General features: G+C 38.9%; 1 protein-coding gene across 1 annotated transcript in view; it reads right to left on the bottom strand.

Moving 5' to 3' along the window:
* The window catches only part of DENND1A (DENN domain containing 1A), a 343,291-nt gene that overhangs the window by 220,867 nt on the left and 102,652 nt on the right, over positions 1-19,772 (bottom strand). The window contains exons 5-6 of the mRNA XM_026657267.2: positions 19,334-19,383; positions 9,540-9,659 (exon numbers count right to left, since the gene is read on the bottom strand). Of these exons, the coding sequence (XP_026513052.1) occupies positions 9,540-9,659; positions 19,334-19,383 (170 nt within the window). The remainder of the gene's footprint in view (positions 1-9,539; positions 9,660-19,333; positions 19,384-19,772) is intronic.

Consider the following 19,772-nt stretch of genomic DNA (forward strand, 5'->3'; position numbering starts at 1 on the left):
AGGAGCTATGAATGAGTTTAACAAAGGAGTTCTGTGGCTAGTTTCTGGCTGAAATCCATGTCAACAGTTTTTAAGGTCACAGGTCACACTAACTAACATTTATTCCCAGCAGACCCTGCTCTAAACACAAGCTGTAAGTAGTACAAATTTGGAATTTTTCTGTAATCCCTTGAGATATTCCTGATCCTTCCACATGTTTCTGCTCAATTAAAAACAATTCTCACTTTGCACCACAAGAGAGGCCCCGCTCAGAAATCTCATTCTATTCTTAGGATAAATGGACAAAGACTGCAATCAAAGAAGGCGGCGGCGAGCAGGGGGAGTGAGGGGCGCAATTCACAACAGATCACACCAAAACCTCAGATGACTCCATACAGAACCACATTCAGTTAGTTACATTTTGTACCTTTTATTACATACTACTAAAGACCTGTTTCTTTTTATCTTGAATTTAGAGTGGTACAAAGCTCTGTTATTTTGGCTAAGAGGGGTTTCCACACAAACCTTTCTGCATTTTATTTCAGAACAGTGACTTTCATTTTGGAGAAATGAGCCAAAGACCACAACATTTTTAAGTGAAGGTCAGCTGAAACCAGAGTTCTGCATGGTTTCCACACAAAATCAGAAGTACCTCCTGAGCACCAACTTTGCCTGATAGGTCCATGAACCTTAACAAACCTGGCCCAAGTTTTGTCTTTGTAACAAAATCCAGAGTTGGGTGAATTCTGTTTGGTTTTAATTTTCATTAAGAAAGCTTTGCCCTGCTCTAGTGATTACAAACAGGTACTGTACCTCACTGCTTAATGCATTAAAAGACTTTTCCAAAAATAAACTACAGAGAAGATGAGTTTGTATGCTACATGAAGATGGGAACTAGAGAGCTCTTATTTGCCATCTCTAACTTAGAGTCTTGACCTTAAGTGCCTATATCAGTGGCTCTCAAACTTTTTTACTGGTGACCCCCCTTATTCGTTAAAAACACTTTTTTATATATTTAACACCATTATAAATCCTGGAGGCAAAGCGGGATTTTGGGTGGAGGTTGACAGCTTGCGACCCCCAAGGTAATACCCTTGCGACCCCCTGAGGGGTCCGAACCCCCAGTTTGAGAACCCCTTGCCTATATTCAGCACCAGACTGTACAGCACGATGTACACCTATAGTGCTGTAAAACACTGTGCGCGTTTTTCCCTACATTTCAGAATTCCGCAGGTTCCCTTCTTGAATGGCTCAAGTGTTATTTGTGCAACCCATTTTGATTGGGGAATAGAGAAATGGCCTTACACAATTTCTCAGAGACAAAAATCCTTATCCAGGCTAGCCACATTTACCCAAACACCTTCCAAAGCTACCTTGGCTTTCAAAAAAATGCTTTTTTAATACCTGGCATGTGAAAGATATTTTGCAACTTAAATGTAACAGAAGCTCAACAAAATCTGGATGGAGAAATTGCAGGTTACAATACAATGTATTAAACTGCATATGAGTACACATCGTGATTCTGATCATCATGATTTTTAATGAATTTGGCTTCTACTACAACAGACCACTAGAGAGCAACAGAAGATATTCATGATTTAAGCACCAACATCCCATACCGCACTAAAACTCTAGTACCATCCTGGAAAATAAATTTAAACACAGTTAGATAAGACCACATAATGCTATCCAAAATGTACAGGTCTTGATATTGTACCATACCAAAAAGACTAACATCAGAGATTGGATTAAATATCATCAATATAGTGTATATTACACAGCACACACATTTCACATTTCTATCAGAGAGATGTTAAAAATGTCCAGTTTTCCTCTTAAGTGAAATGGAAAACTTTTTATTTAAAAACAACCACCACCCAACACATCAGCACCAAGCTACATAACATTTTTATATTGCACATTTTAGAACCAAGCATTTTTCATTATTTTGTGTTAGTTATTGGTAATAAAGACCTAGCTGAAAATACTTGGCTGAAGAAATGGATTCTGGAATAGTTCACAGCACACAAAACTGAGAACTTTATTTCAGAGGCGCTCTTTGAAACAGCATAGATTAAAACCCATAAATTACACCTTTAACCATAAATTTGTAAAAATCTCTCTTTTCTATTAAAAGCAGCAAATATTTTCAGGTAACATTTGATATCTTAAAATGCATTTTAGTAATATGTCAAATAGACTGAGAAATGTTGTTTTTCTATTCCGAAGTGAACATGGTTGATTTTAAGAGAATTTGTATTTTTTATTTATAGTAGGGTCAATATAATGAAAATCCCCATCAACTTCTGCTGTACAAAGTTAAACTATCCATGTTTTTTCTTCTTTCTTTCATAGAGTATAAAATTTTCTTCAGAAAGTTTAAAAAACATTATTTTGCTTTAGCTTCTATTATTCATTATACTATCTTTACTACAAAGTCTGTTTTATATGTTTAAATATATGGTTGGTATACACCCAATGGTGACCTTTAAACTTTCTGCTTCTAATATTTCACAATATATTTCACAAACAAGTCACTTACTTTAAAGATGAAATAAACAGAACAGAGAACAAACAGCCATTTGAAAAAGTTACTAGTTACTGGTTTTTTTATTAATGAAGACCTTTTCAAAAACTAATAACCAGTTCCTTGTATCAAATGCTCGAAATATTTGAGAAGATAAAAACACTAGCGTTGGGAAAAAAATCCCAAGTTATTAACTATATTATGTAAATATGCTGAAAAAAGAGCATTAAAATGTCTTCGTACTGAGTTATCAACGTTTTACTCCTAAACCACAACTTTTTATTCCTTTACATTTTCAGCTATTCGAGCTGTTAAGATTCTCACATATTAGAACGTACAATGGTCAGACATACACAAACAAAAGCAAGTAAGATAAAAACCTCTACACATTGCATATAAGAAGTTGAGATGTTTCCCTGGAACAAGACACCACAAAATTTAAGCTTCTGATGTTTAGTTGAGTATTTTAACCTCATATACTGAATAGTTAAACCTCTATACTGTCTTATATATTATTGATTCACCTATTCCTCCTGCTCTTTCAAACACTAGTTTACTTCAGCTGTAGCCTAACTGGAATTCTGTCACTTGCTGCAATTTCTCTTATGAGTCTATAAGAGACTCATATTTTCCTTACAAGCAGGCAATAAGCAAAGGTTCCCATGTAACAAGGATCCCATACAAAACAAACATGGGTGATGTTTGTTTTTTATTTGCTTAACCCAAGCTGACAGAGCATCAAGCACTAAACAATACCTCCTGAGCACCAACTTTGCCTCATAGGTCCATGAACTTTAACAAACCTGGCCCAAGTTTTGTCTTTGTAACAAAATCCAGAGTTGGGTGAATTCTGTTTGGTTTTAATTTTCATTAAGAAAGCTTTGCCCTGCTCTAGTGATTACAAACAGGTACTGTACCTCACTGCTTAATGCATTAAAAGTCTTTTCCAAAAATAAACTACAGAGAAGATGAGTTTGTATGCTACATGAAGATGGGAACTAGAGAGCTCTTATTTGCCAGCTCTAACTTAGAGTCTTGACCCTGCTTCCAAGGACTTCAGTGGACTTAGATTATTATTATTTTTTATTACAAATATTTGCACTGTAAAAATGATAAACAAAAGAAATAGTATTTTTCAATTCACTTCATACAAGTACTGCAGTGCAATGTCTTTGTCGTGAAAGTGGAACTTACAAATGTAGATTTTTGTTTTGTTACATAACTGCACTCAAAAACAAAACAATGCAAAACTTCAGAGCCTACAAGTCCACACAGTCCTACTTCTTGTTCAGCCAACCACTCAGACAAACAAGTATGTTTACATTTATGGGGCATAAGACTGCCTGCTTATTATTTACAATGTCACCCGAAAGTGAGAATAGGCATTTGCATGGCACTTTTGTAGCCAGCATTGCAAGGTATTTATGTGCCAGATATGCTAAATATTCATATGCCCCTTCATGCTTCGGCCACCATTCCAGAGGACATGCTTCCATGCTGATGATGCTCGTTAAAAAAATAATGCATTAATTAAATTTGTGACTGAACTCCTTGGGGGAGAATTGTATGTGTCTGGCTCTATTTTACCCTCATTCTGCCGTATATTTCAGGTTATAGTAGTCTCAGATGATGACCCAGCCCATGTTGTTCATTTTAAGAACACTTTCACTGCAGATTTCACAAAATGCAAAGAAGGTACCAATGTGAGACTTCTACAGATAACTACAGCACTCAACCCAAGGTTTAAGAATCTGAAGTGCCTTCCAAAATCTGAGAGGGACAAGGTGTGGAGCATGCTTTTAAAAGTCTTAAAAGAGCAACACTCCGATGTGGAAACTACAGAACCCGAACCACCAAAAAAGAAAATCAACCTTCTGCTGGTGGCATCTAACTCAAATAATGAAAATGAACATGCGTTGGTCCGCAGTGCTTTGGATTGTTATCGAGCAGAACACGTAATCAGCATGGACGCATGTCCCCTGGAATGGTGGTTGAAGCATGAAGGGACATATGAATCTTTAACGCATCTGGCACGTAAATATCTTGCAATGCTGACTACAACAGTGCCATGAGAACGCCTGTTCTCACTTTCAGGTGACATTGTAAATAAGAAGTGGGCAGCATTATCTCCTCCAAATGTAAACAAACTTGTTTGTCTGAGCAATTGGCTGAACAAGAAGTGGGACTGAGTGGACTTGCAGGCTCTAAAATTTTACATTGTTTTATTTATTTAATGCAGTTTTTTTTTTTACATAATTCTACATCTGTAAGTTCAACTTTCATGATAAAGAGACTGCACTACAGTACTTGTATTAGGAGAATTGAAAAATACTATTTCTTTTGTTTTTTTACAGTGCAAATACTTGCAATCAAAAATAAATATAAAGTGAACACTGTACACTTTGTATTGTGTTGTAATTGAAATCAATATATTTGAAAATGTAGAAAACATCCAAAAATATTTAAATAAATGGTATTCAATTCTTGTTTAACAGTGCGATTAATCGCAATTAATTTTTTTTAATCGCTTGACAGCCCTGGAGAACACACATATACTAGTAGGCTACAATACCAGCCTCCCAATCAGAAAAAGGCTATTAAATGCACAGTGGAGAGAGATCAATTGGACAATTAAGTCATAAAACAGTAATAATGGGTGACTATCCACAACCAGGCAAGGATCAGACAATCAATTTTGACTCCTTAACTAACTGCTTCTTGGAACAGCAAGTTCTAGATCACACAAAAGGAGATCTCTAACCTGGTCCTAAATATATTACACAGGAGTTGGTTGAAATATTAGTTATAGTTCAGTCATTAAGCAACAGCGACCACCATATAATTAAATTCAACAGCCTGTGGGAGAGACTGCACTAGAACTAGGAGTGTTATTAAAATGAGGGAGCTACTTAAAGAAACAATATAAAAAGTGCGGAAATTAAGCTATGTAAATGTACCATAGCAGAGTCAGAGAAAGTATGTATACCCTCAACAAAAAAGGAAGCAGAAAGGCAAGAAATAAGGCAATATGATTAAATGGCAAGGTTCAAGAGGTTACTTGAGCCAAGTCAATAGTGCAGAACAAATTGTGGCAGGTAAAATGTAAGATCGAAATTATGGTGGGTAAGTGGGAATTTGAAAAATAGCTACATAACTTAAAAACAAAAAAGGAGAAATTATCAGAAGCAGGAAGACTGCAAGAAAATTGGTGGGTCCACTGGACTACTAGGAAGTAAAGGGAGAAAATGAGGGCAAGCACACTACAGAGAAGCCAAATGATTTGTCTTCACCACAGAGGGCACCTTTGGTGTGGTTCCCTTTCACTGGGGTTCCAAATATACTCACAGACTCTGCTGGGCTCCCTGGGCTTGGCTCGTCCCCAATATCCTTCTTGTTACATGGTTCCAAGAGTGCAGGCTCCAGACGAGAAATCACGTGCCTGGGGCGGCACATTGTAAGGGGCGGCATTCTGGCCAATCTTGGGGCGGCACATTCCGGCCGCCCTGCCGTGGGTTTTTTTTTTTTTTTTGCGCTTTGGCAGCCCGGTCCGCAGCTCTAGAGCCCCCGGCCGGCTCCCCGCGCTCCGCCAGTCCCAGCCCAGCCCTGCAGGGGCATGGACCCCGGCCGGGGGGGCAGGAACTAGTGATTCCCGCTGCTCACTGTGCCGCCAGGCTCCCCGGGACGCACCACTCCCTGCTGCCTGCACTGGCCTCAGCCTCCCGCACCGCTCTGAGCCCGGCCTGGCCGAGCCGCCTTTAAAGGAGTGGCTGAGCCAGCACCTCCTGCAGCCCCCGGGGGCTCTGCCTGCCCAGCCGGGAGAGGCAAGCCCCTCTTGCCCGGCTGCGAGCAGGCTGCCCACAGGCGGAGGGAGCGGGCGGGTGCCGCCCGTCACCCCCCTGCGAGCCGCCTTGACCGCCCTCCACGCGCTCTCTGAGGCTGCCGGTTTTTTTGTTTGTTTCTTTGTTTGTTGTTGTTTTTTGCTTGGGACGGCAAAAAAGCTAGAGCCGGCCCTGTGTTTACCTCAACTCTTAATGCAACTGCAATTGACAGGAAGCAGCAATAAAGAACAAAGTCTGAAAAATTTTGACACTTTCCAGTCTCTTCCTCTCCTTGTTGAGACATCCATAGCTCAGAAAAACAAGAAAGGCAGACCTCCCCAAAACAGGGGTGAGGGCACAAGAGTACCCAAACAAACCCCATTAACAAATCCCAGGACAAATCTGGAAACAAATCCCATTAACAAATCCCAGAACAAATTTGGAGAGGACATTCCCCATTGAAAAAAGCAACCATTTTCCTATTTCTTTATCATCAATTTACTCTAATTTAGAATTACCAATCCTCTCTGCATCCCCATAGAAAACAAGGAAGCAGTTTGCACAGAAATTGTGACTTGCTTACAAAACCACTTCAGTGTAATACTTCCATGATAGTCCTGATGTAAAGTTTGATTCATGTCAACAGAGAACTAATGGAAACAAAAGTTACTCAACATGTTAACTGCATGTAGATTTATTTATTTTATGATTTGGGGTCAAATCTTGAGGCTCTTTATCAGCTTTTACTTAGTCTTTTATCAAGGAAAATTGACACTGAAATTAGTGGAGTTCTTCCTTATGAAGCACTAAAGAAAAACTGAGGATCTTATCCTTGTAGAATACCGTATATGGCACCTCCGAAGTGAGGGCATTGAGGTAATGGCTACAGGGAAAGCAACTTCCCACGACAGATGGAAGATGAAACAAGAAGCCATAGGCTCAAAGGGCAGGCCCATGAGAGGACCAGGTTGAGGTCCCACTGGGGAACCAGGTCCCAGACCAGCAAGAAGAGCCTTTTAAGGCCCTTTAGGAACCTCATCGACATCTCATGTGAGAACAGTGATTGACCTGGACGCACAGGTGGAAAGCCAATATGGCTGCCAAGTGCTTTAGGTGGAGCAGGTAATTCAGGATGGACTGCAGACAGAAAATTGCAAATGTGGGCATAAGGAGGCCATTCTAAGGTGACATTCTGACCTCATTCCTTGACTTCCAAGTTAGTGTGACTGGTTTATCACTGAGTAAGTCATTAACTCATATTTATTATTGAAAGTGTTACTGACTGGTGGAGAAGCAGCATAACATTCCACCATATGGCAGTGCACAAGGAGAAGTGCAACTCCAAGATTCCAACCATCTGAGCTTGCCGAGGCTGAAAGTTTTCTGATGAGGGAGTGACTTGTCTGAGAAGATTACTTAGCTAACATTTGGGGTGCTGTACAGAATCACTCTAGGGAGAGGAAGTTGCTACACAATTATTCCAGAAGGGGTAGGGACAAAACATGCTGAGGACTATGGGGGTTTGTAGAAAAAACAACCACCACCAAACAAGGAGACAGAAAGTACAGACTTTTGCTATCTGGCAGATGTAATTTGCATAGGACACTGGAAGGTTTAATGTTAGCAACATTTAATGTTAGCAACAGTTGCTCAAATAGAGCTTTGAACTACGAGGGAATGAAGTCTTCAAGTCACTTGGCCAGATATGCAATAGGAAGTAATACTGTTACTCTCCCTCCTGTCCAGTGTCTCACTTACAGAAACCAAGCAGTGACTTTCTTCTCCAGCCATCTCAGACTCCTTAGGAAAGGTCTGTCTGATTAACCACAGTTGGCGTAGTGAAAAGAGAGGTGAGAGAAAACACATTTTGTGGGCTTTTCCTATCTTTTGACCTTTCAAGTTCCTTCTGTACTAAACATAAATAGAAGATTTCTAAGCTATATACAGTCAGCCCAAATTCTGCTCCCAGGCACTCATACAACCATATACTACAATGGGATTACATGCAACCAAAGGCAGAATTTAACCCTGCATCTGCTGCTTTCACCTTGTTCTTCGTACACTTCTCCCTGAAAATCTCCCTTGTAAGCATAGTTCGCTTTTTTTTTTTTATAGCAATGAATATGCAGTGGGTCCCACTGTACTATTGCCAGCATACAATGCTGGGGAACTTGGGTCAGTGATAATAGTTTCTGTTCTTGCAATGGGTTCTCTTAGCAACATGCCACCACAAAGAGTCCCTGTGAAATAGGATGGAATGGAGGTGGTGGGGAACCACCCCTGCTTTTTCCTGGACTGACAAGTGGCAACTAGGGCATTTGGCTTTTTGTTTCTTAGGGTTAGATCAGTACAGTCTTTACCTGGGCTTTATCAAGAGGCACTTCCCTTTGCTTGCTTTGCTTCTCCATGAGTCTCTCTCTCCTAACAGAAAGAGACAGGAGGCAGGCCACTGCTACACCTAGGTAACAGAGGCTGACAGGGACAGTGTGCATAGCTTTATTTCCCCAACAGGAGATTCTCAGCAGGAGCCTGGCAAACAATAGATCTGAAATCTGATTTTCGTCACTTTTTTGGGGGTGGTGGGGGGTAGCAAAAGGAAATAGAAAACTAGGTAAAGGTTGCCCCAGAGCTTACTGGCCTGGAGTCATAAGGAACTGTTTTGATACAGCTCCAGCCCTCTCACTCACTGCCTCGCCTCTCTATGTGAAGCACACTGTTTCTGTCTTCCAGTAGCAGTATTTATAATCAAGTTAGATTGCATTCACACGTCCATCAACAGAAGGGAGTGAGGGTCATAATTACAGACTCTTAGGATAGGTACAGCATCAGCAAGATATTCTCTCAGTTACCAACTGATGCTTTATTAATAAAACTTGCATATACAAATGTCTATGAAATGTCTTAACAGGATCAATTGTGACAGCTAAAGATAATGGTTGCCATCATGCTATGCTGTGTCAAATTACTGCATAGAGATGTTGATTTTTTCTACATTGTTAACTTAAGTACATTGACTACAAATAATTAGATTTATCATCAGAGGAACCCGAAGTGCAAGAATATTTTGCACCATTTCTCCAGAAGTGCAGTGACTTTTTGAGGACCAGATAGGAAAATAATTCTGAACAGCTGGAAAATATAATTGCAATATAACAAAGCAAAGGCCAACATTGTTTCTCAGAGCTAACCAATAGCCAGACCACAGCCAGACTTACCTTAAGATACAGAAGCAACTTTTGGCCCCAGAAGATAAGCGACAGAATCCAAATCTCTGTTTGCTGTCAATGTCTGTGAGCACAAATGTAAAGTTCTGGCCAACTTGGCTGACTGTAAGGCTAGAAATAAAGAGAACAAAAGGAAAAATTAATTTCAGCTTATTCAATGTTAGAAGTATCTAATCAGACTAAGTCATTGAACCTCATTTCCTCTCTCTGCAGAGCTTCTTTGGAAATTAACTTTGAGCATTCACCCTCTTTACAAATGCAAGTTTGAATCCATCTCTTGGGTTTTTTGGAGATGTAGAACAGCAGTGGAAGAATTTCCTATGTCTTTAAAACAAACACTGACATGGCCGTTGATTAGATTCAATACAATACACAGTGCCAACTAAACCCACATGCAAAACATTTCTATATCATTCTTCATCCAACGGATTGTTTTACTTTAAATGCAAATAGTATTTGGTGACATTACGGCTTTGTATAGTATACTGATAGAGAAATACAAAATTAGTCAGTTTTCCAAATAGGCTGGGAATGAGCACAGCACTATCCCTCTAAAATTTATGGCTTATGAAGGCCTCACAGATGATTTCCCCCATTTGTCTATGCAACTATGCAATTTCCACTAAAAGGCAGTATTGGCTAAAGTGGGAAACTAAGAGCAGCACAGTAAGATAAAAGTAAATAAAACTTCTGTAACAAAGTCAGTATCTTATTTTGATTGTCTGCCTCAAAATGTGAAAATCTTTAAATATACCTCCACAGCTGGTACTGTGGCTAAGCAGATGCTGAACTGATGCTAGTGCACCACTACAGTGACTTTTAAACCCCTATAGTGATTATAATATAGTTTGTATCTGATTTTCAAGATTATAATCCAATTCCACTCTACTGTAAAGTGCTTATTTGCCTCTTCTAAAAGAGTGCAAACAATGCAACAACATTGTTTAAAGATGATGGCTCCCTGCTACGCCAGAGTGGAAAGCACCACTATAGGAATATCCACTCATACTTGCAAAATATAGCTTTTCATTGTATTAGAACACAGAAAAAAGCAATGCACCAAAAAGATAGAAGTAGGATGCAGAAGTATTATTTTTAACACTATAAATCATGAAGGATATTACTGCTAGCAGTTTGAGGTCTAAAACATATTTCTAAAAAAATAACAGCTCTCTCTATATTGCATATAACATAGAAACTTTTTTTAAAAAAAGGCATATTTCCAAAGTGAAATGCATAAAACATTTCACTTAGGGAGATATCTGATTTCTTTAAACATTATCACATTTCTGTCTAAATGTCACCTAATACAGAAATGCATAGATACCATGCTGGTAGGGGATATAAAAACCCTAAAATTAACAGACAGCAGGGCTGATTCACCATCATGTCATCCCAGTTTTGCATTGTGTAACTCCATTGCTTAAAATAAAACTGGAGTAATACAGTGTTGAAACCAGGACCAATATCTTTATTGGAGGCTTTATTTAATTCAGATTAGGGATTCATTTGAGAACTAGTGTTTGTATGAATTAGATTTTAATACAACTAAAATTAACTATAAAATATTTACTGTTCAAATTACACTCCAGCTTAAAGCATACGATAAACACTGACAACTGAATAGCATTTGCACATGAAGCTATGAAGTATATTAACTCCATCTTGATGATCAAAGGGGAATACAAGGAAAATTACTGTTAAGTTCAGGCTCACTCAACAAATATAGTTACAGACAGAAATATCCTACTCTAAACTAGACAGAAATATCCTACTCTAAAAGACTATTCTGAAATCTATAGCACTATCTACAATGCCATCAATGAATGTGTATGTGATCTTGTACATTCACACAGTGCCCAATGAAAACCAAAAATGAGATGGACTTTCAATAAAAAAAGAGGCTTAGGATATAGGACAATAAATTCTACTATCCAATTTAAAAGGGAAAAACCTCTCAGTGGAGTCAAAAGGAGGAATGAAAAAATGCTGAAGGGATGATAACATGAAGCACCAAGACAGACACATACTGTACTTCTCCAAATGTGAAGGTGAACAAAGACTCAAATTCAAAAGCAATTTAACAGCCTGAGAATTAAGTAGTGCAAGTATCACTATCCTACCCCTCACGCTAACGTCCAAGAGAATGTTCCTATAAACCTCAAAGAACTACCGGGGACTACCACAAGCTCCATTCTTATTGGTGTTATGTTTTATCTGTAAGGTTTGGGTATAATGTTACTACAGTGATTTAATACTATGTTTTAAAAGAGGATTATATGCTTAATTTTAACAAGTTTGAGAGCCAAGGTATGTGAGAAATAGAATCTAAACTCACAGTTAAAATTATGGAAAAGAGAGGAAGCAGTCCTCATCTACGAAAGGGAGGAGCTTGTTTATTAAAAGACAAGTTAGCAGAGAAAGCATAGGTAATAAGATTAAGCATCATGGGGCACTATCTTTTTAATCAAACTTTGATTTAGATAATGCTTGGTGAATGGGCATGTTATTTGTATTTCAGTAGTGTGCAAAGAAACCATTTTGGAACATGGGATCATATGTCTTTTTTTAAATGTGTATATTTAAACTATCACTTTGGTATTCACAAGCCATGTGCCAATGATTACTGAACATTTTACCTCCCTCATTATCTCTTTTTAGATTATAGACTGCTGAGGATGTGAGGGAGATTCCCAAACCTGAGCCATTCTTTTTAGGTGATTTAGGTGACAAATCTGAGGAACTGTCCCACATTGAGGTGTCATTAAAGGAGGTTTTGGAACAAATTGATAAACTAAACAGTAATAAGTCACCAGAACCAGATCGTAATCCCCCAAGAGATCTGAAGTAACTCAAATGTGAAACTGCAGAACTACTAACTGTAGTCTGTAACCTATCATTTAAATCAGCTTCTGTACCAAATGATGTTATATGGAAAAGGGCCTGTTTAATAGCTCCTGAGACAAAGCACCACAATCTCCCCTCTCCACCTGCTTAGGTGTAAATTCTAAAAAGATTTTTTCAAGTAACCACAGACAGATGTATCCCTGATTCTAGAGAGCAGGTTCAGACTGATCCAAGTTTAACGGGACTGGGCATGACCATCTCCAGCAGTTGTAGAATAGCCATCTGCTTGGACATAGAAGAAGAGGTATTAGTATTATGCATTTTCCCACCTTTACATTTCACCCAAGCATTTACAAGGAAGTAATTTAGATATTTCACCCTAGCATTTACAGGGAAGTAATTTAACCCCAAGGGACAGATAACGGCATGGTGCCTTTTGGCCATTTTTCTTTTATGGAAGATTTTCCTTTTAAAAACACCATTATGACCTCTGGGGGGAAAAACACATTTTAGTGGTTTCTCCCTCATTTGAGATATATCCTGTCTCTGTCATCCTGGTTTAATGCTCACTTCTGAGGTCCATTTGACAAGCAATTCAATCTGCCTGCCAGAATATTCTTCTTCTGTGCACTGAAGTTTTCCTAACCTGGCAAGATTGAATCAGCTCCTCTTCCTACTTGCTGCAAGATACAGTGTTATTGAATTTGTCCATTAGGATCATTACGTTTCCTTGACTTCAGATGTGTTCTCAGCTACAGTGTGGATAATATTGAATATTATCTATGCTATGAGTGTAATTTAGACATTATCAAATTAGATTGCACATCTCAAAGTCAGTGCAACTCAAAATGAACATTTCCAGCAGAAAGCTCTTGAGACTTCATGGCCTATAACCAATAACGTTTGCCTCACTCTTATTGTATGTATGAAAAAAAGGCTATTAATGTTGAGTTTGGTGGTTCCAAAGTTATTCATATTCTTACAGATTCATGCTTGCAGTATAACTACGCTGCGCTATTTTCTTCCTTTCCAGAGGCACTTCACAAAGTTTTGAAGATGCTTCAAATTACTCAGTAGAAAATGGATGCTCCAATATGAAGTGTGTTAGTGGCAATGATGCAAATTTAGATGCCTCAATGTGTACTAAAGCCTTCAGCACACAAAATAAGGCAGTTTTACAATTAGATGTTCATGATATACACTTCAAAGGCTTATGATTAGCTTTAAAGTCTCAATGAATTATTTGTCATCATCCTGAAGATGTGCTCTGTAAGAAGTTTGAACACTCCTTTAGTTTTTGATACCCAGTTGTCTGAAATTGCTATACTTAAATCAAAAGGACTTTGGAGAGACACAGATGTTGCCGTTAGCAACTCCTTGACTTCTATTTGTGGAAGAGGTAATACCAATAATAAACGCATAGTTGGAAGAACAGGACATCTGAAATGTTCCTGCTGTCGAGACACATTCTCTAAACAGGAGTAGTAGTACGAATCTAGAGGAAAAATTTGCTGGAACATGCAAGTGTCTCATTCATTTTTAATGTGACCTCCACAAGTCAGAGCTTAATGTGTATGCAGTCTATGCATTTAAATGACAAGATTTAATCATGGGTATGACATTCCCACAGATAAGGTGTCCTTTACCATAGAAAGAATTTTACCAGCAAATTGTAATACTGTTACTTTGGGCCTGTGAGGTGGTGACTGAAAGGTTTACATCCTCCAATAACGAAAATTACAGATGCAGGCATAATATAATGACACATGAAGAGAAGGGAGTTATAAATCTGTTATAGAATGTCCAGGGAGATTGAAGTGTTCACCTACTGCCTTTTGTATGTTACCATTCCTGATGTCCGATTTGTGTCCATTTATTCTTTTACGTAGGGACTGTCTGGTTTGGCCAATGTACATGGCAGTGGGGCACTGCTGGCACACGATGGCATATATAACATTAGTAGACGTGCAGGTGAATGAGCCCTTGATGGTGTGGCTGATGTGGTTGGGTCCTCTGATGGTGTCACTAGAATAGATATGGGAAAAGAGTAGGCAATGAGGTTTGCTACGGGGATTGGTTCCTGGGTTGGTTTTTCTGTGGTGTGGTGTGTAGTTGCTGGTGAGTATTTGCTTCAGGTTGAGAGGTTGTCTGTAAGCGAGGACTGGCCTGCCTCCCAAGGTCTGAGAGAGTGAGGGATCGTTTTAAAGGATAGGTTGTAGATCGTTGATAATGTGTTGGAGAGGTTTTAGCTGGGGGCTGTACATGATGGCCAGTGGTGTTCTGTTATTTTCCTTGTTGGGCCTGTCCTGTAGTAGGTGATTTCTGGGTACCCGTCACACTCTGTCAATCTGTTTCCTCACTTCACCAGGTGGGTATTGTAGTTTTAAGAATGCTTGATAAAGATCTTGTAGGTGTTTGTCTCTGTCTGAGAGACGGGAGCAAATTTGGTTGTATCATCCAATAACGAAGTATCTCTGATATCTTACGTCAGCATCTGTTCCTACCTATACAAAATCATACTATCTTTCTGGTGCTCTGGGAGAGTCTTGAACCACAGGATCACTAACATCCTATATAGAGAACACTATAACTGTCTAGTTACTGGAAAATTCTGACACTAAACATCTCCATTGTTACAGATAGATGAACTAAGAAAATGGAAACCTAGTAACTGGAAACTATTTAAAAGGCCTATAATGAAACAGGATTAATGTTTTTCTCCATTGCTTTGTTCAGAACAGCAACTTTTATTGTACCAAAACCAAAGCTCCTAAATCGCCCTCAGAAATAAGAATGCTGATAACTGGAGATCTGATCAAATATACATTTCTTCTGGCAAATACAGGAGGTTAAAATCCCTCTAATGTTGAATTGAGGAGGAAAAGGCTTTTAGGAGAAATATTTTCTTGACTTAAGATGCCAGAACTCAAAGTACCGTATATACTCGTTCATAAGCCGAATTTTTTTTTTTAGTAAAAAAGGGAAGCACCAGAGAAGGGGGTCGGCATAGAGGGAGCAAAGAGAGGCAGCACTGCCAGCAGAGCCAGAAGGGAAGAGGCGGGGCCAGAGTCTCTCCACTTATGGCCATGCTGCTCTCCCCCCAGCCTCTGAAGCAGCTGCAGCTCCGGGGCTGGCAGGCTGCAGCCGTGCCACTTGGCCCCGCCCCCCAGAGCGGGCTGTGGCCGCACCACCTGGTCCGCCGGAGTATGCTGCAGCCGTGCCGCCCGGCCCAGCCCACTGAAACATGCTGCGGCCGCACCACCCGGTCTGGCCCGCTGGAGCAGGGCAGCCACAGTGCCCAGCCTGCCGGAGCAGCTCCAGCTAGGCCAGATGCATCCTCCCCTGGCCCTCCCCAGATGAGGTGGGAAGGGATGGAATGGGGAGATGCATCCTCTCCTGACTCCCAGCTTCTCCCCCCGAAAAAATTTCCCTACCAGTTGCTGTCCCGGCCCATCAGGGTAAGCAGCTGGCGCGCCGGGACACTTTGTTTACTTAGGTTTACCTGCGTGCCTGCTGACACTTGAGGTAAACAAACCATCTTGGCCTTCCAGCGGCTTATCCTGATGGCCCGGGAGCCAAAGTTTGCTGACCCCTGAATTACAGGGTCGGCTTATGAATGGGTTATAAAAATTTTCCATTTTTACTTATCCATCTTGGGGAGGGTGGGGGGGGGGTCGGCTTATAAACGAACCGGCTTATGATAGAGTATATGCAGTATTTATTTAGAATATTGGGGGTGGGGGGATTGCAGCAATAATTTCAGAACTCATTTAATTATGTGGCCAGTTCACTAATTTCACTTTATTTCAAATATAGTGTAATGTAAAGGAATATAAAAGAGATCAGCTGTTGGATTGCAGCAGTTGGAAACAGACAAGACCTATAAGATTAAACCTATCTCCCTGCAAATTCCAGATATAGCCTTTCAGAGAGAACACTACATATTTATCTGATACTATACTTGATTGTAGCCAAAGTCCAGGAAAGCAACTTGCAACTGTGAATCAATAGTATCTTTTCATTTTTCTTTGGTAATTATAAACCTATATTTAATATATTTGAGTTTCACTGATTTAATGTGTGTTCTCTCTCTCTGCTAAAGTGATTAGAGGTGCAGATTCCACATGTGATTGATTCTTAAAAGTAAAGTTAATATTATAAGTAGAAACCATTTGTTCAGTCCTACTTGATATATTTTTGGGTTGGGGAAAGGGAAGAGATGTAGTAGTACACGCCCACTTAAATTTGTGTCTATGACTTGTCACATCCTCATTATATGAACATTCCTAAATACAGTGTGGAGTATTGGAAACCCATTGCCTGTGTCATTTAAAATTGGAGAAAATAATTAATATGTTGCAGGAGAACACTCTTTCACTGGTCTCAGAAAATCGATGTCTACTTAAAAAGGTCTTTTTGATCTCCAATGTCTATGATCTTAGGAGGGATAAGAGTGCACTCAGAGTGGGGCTAAACAGTGAGAAAACAGCTGAATCACATTTCAGCCAATCACAGATTCAGTTTCTGTTCTTGCCATTTGCACAAAATATATAAATTTTTACAGTTTTTTCCCCAAAATTTTACATAATTGGCAAAGAGAGAAAACTAGGGACAATATGCCTAGGGTCGGATGGATTAGATTTTTATTTGTACATGTCAATAAACATCAATTTCACCGTACACAGACAAACCAATGAAAATATATTTTCATCAATAATAATCAAAATGAACAGATAGGCAAAGTAAGAAAAATGCTGCTTGAGAACTTATTAGAGTTTGATTTAAGGATATTTACTTTCTAATATTTTGACACATGATGTTGACAACTTGTGTCTTAACAGTTAGAATCCTTTAACTTTTTGAATCTCAACATCTACTGTCATTAAATAATTATTGTCTGACTCCCCCATTATTGAGCAATTGTGAAAATTTAAATACAAATAAAGTGCTTAAAATCCATAATATTGCCCAACTGAAAAATTAAATTGATAAAAATTTAAATACATTCTTAAAAATAAAGATTGATATTACCATCAAAATTATAAATAAAATCAAATTATACCAAACCTAAATATGCCTATGCAAAGTAGGCACAAATGTTTCTATTAAAAATGGAAGCTGCCCTTCTACATGTACAATGAATATGAAACATACAGGAAAACAAAAACGTATCATGACACTCTTAAAAAGAGGGAAGCAAGCTCAGTCAACAGAGTAAATGTAAAATAGCAGAAATGTTTGTGGTGTTTAAGAGATTGTCCTTTTAAGTGAAAAAAATGTTCAAGTCTGTAAGTGTTGGTGAAAAGACTCATTTTGACAGCCCAGGAGACTGGAATCTTCTATTCATCCAGGTCAGGTACCGCCCAGGCAGCAGCAATGCAAGCTTCCCCCTAGCAGGGCCTCGCCAATGTCTCTCAACCCTGACCTGGAGGGAGCACCTCTAGGGTTGAAAGGACAGCTCAGACTGCAAAGCCCATTCAGCTGAAATTACCAATAAGGAGCACAAACTGGTGTGTGGTTTTATTATGTGGGCACCTGTCCTCTAGGAACTGGACTGAGAGCAACTAATTTCACAAAGGCCAGTGAAGAGCTTTCCAAGGATAACAACTTTAGTCCCTATTGAACTGGCCCATGTTCAAGACAATGACCTAGAGTCTAAAAGATTCTGTACCCACTAAGTCTGTGCATGTACATGTGGGTGAAGTTACTAATTAGCAATTGTTAAGAATGTCTAAATAAAAGTGTATGCAGTGTTGTAGCCATGTCAGTCCCAGGATATTAGAGAGACAAGGTGGGTGAGGTAATATCTTTTATTGGACAAACTTCTGTTGGTGAGAGACATAAGCTTTCGAGCCCCCACCATTTTACACACAGAATTACCTTTCCCAGACCTGAAGAAGAGCTCTGTGTGGCTAAAACGCTTGTCCCTCTCACCAACAGAAGTTGGTCCAACAAAAGATATTACCTCACCCACCTCATCTCTCTAAATAAAAGTGAGTTTTTCTAAGGATGCAATAGAACTATCTACGTTCTGTATTTACCCCCATCCCACAGCAACACATTTTTTTATTTTCCTTTTAAAAAGAAGACACTGAGTTATCATACATATTCAGGCTGGCCTGTGGGATAAAAATGATAGGTGAACAATTGCTCAGAGGAAAAATAAAGGAGTTATGAATTGCAAATAAATACAATTTATGCAGAAAAACTCATTCCTACTATAGATATCATGCAAATTCAACTAAAATGAGCAAAACGTGTTCTTATAATGGTCTAGTCATTGTAATTAACATCAGTTTGAGCTTCAGTCAAAAAAGTTCAGAATATTAGTTTTTGTAAAACTAATGCTGTCAACCGATCTTTTGACGCTGTTGTGCGACCTGAACAATGGCGCATCATTTCAGAATATGAATATTTACAATCTCCATGAAATTGGTTAAAATAATTCTATTTTCAAAAAGTAAACAAAAAGCAATTCTTATGTTATTTTTAAAATCCAATAATTAAATATTTCCAATAGAAAATATTAAACTTGCCAAGCAATCTAGTCCTCATTTAAGTTCCCTAAACAAGTCACAAACTATGTTAAATATCCACAAGACAACTGCCAACTTTCCCCTAAATTCTTAAGGGATTTTTAACATTAACCATTCTTAGAATATATTCAATTAGCAACAATTAATTTTAGCATCCAAATCTTGTTTAAAAATAGAACACTATGCATTTTGACTGCTGCCAATGCACAGTTCTAGCTTTTAAACTTTTTTGACGGTGCTCATAAAATCCACAGGAAAAGGGGATATTGCAACTATAATTTGCATTTGGGTGCTTTAAATCAGTCAAAAAGACAGAACATTAAGAATGGTATGGTTTTTATTTTCTGCAGCAGTTTTATTGACAAGATTTTTTTCTTGTAAAGTTTGAAAATCTAACACTACCTGTCCACATAGAAGGGGAAACAAAACTTGGTCAAAGTCTGTAGAACTTCCTGTGGAGAGAAAAAGAGATAATTTATACATCTAATGGGACCAATAAATCTAACATTAACCACAGCATATAATCTCACAATTTTGCCCTGAAGAAATAGAAGACAGATGAAGAAATATTCGTTTTATCAATTACACGGAAGGAGTACCAGGCAGTCAATCATGTGAAATAATAAACATGATCAAACTTCATTAAAAATGAAAAATTAATCAAGATTCACACATGGGTAAGCAGCAGGAGCCATCCAGCAAAGCTCCAAAGGGAAGGAGGAGGTTGGGTTGTTGAGTGTTAACACCCCTCTGGGGACAATCTCTAGCCTGACCATATGGATCATAGTGAATAACACCAAACCACATGGGTTTGGCCTGGCAGGACCGCTTCTGCTGGCAC

Source organism: Terrapene carolina, unplaced genomic scaffold (assembly GCF_002925995.2).
Source record: "Terrapene carolina triunguis isolate 2854851 unplaced genomic scaffold, T_m_triunguis-2.0 Scaffold238, whole genome shotgun sequence".
Taxonomy (NCBI): domain Eukaryota; kingdom Metazoa; phylum Chordata; order Testudines; family Emydidae; genus Terrapene; species Terrapene triunguis.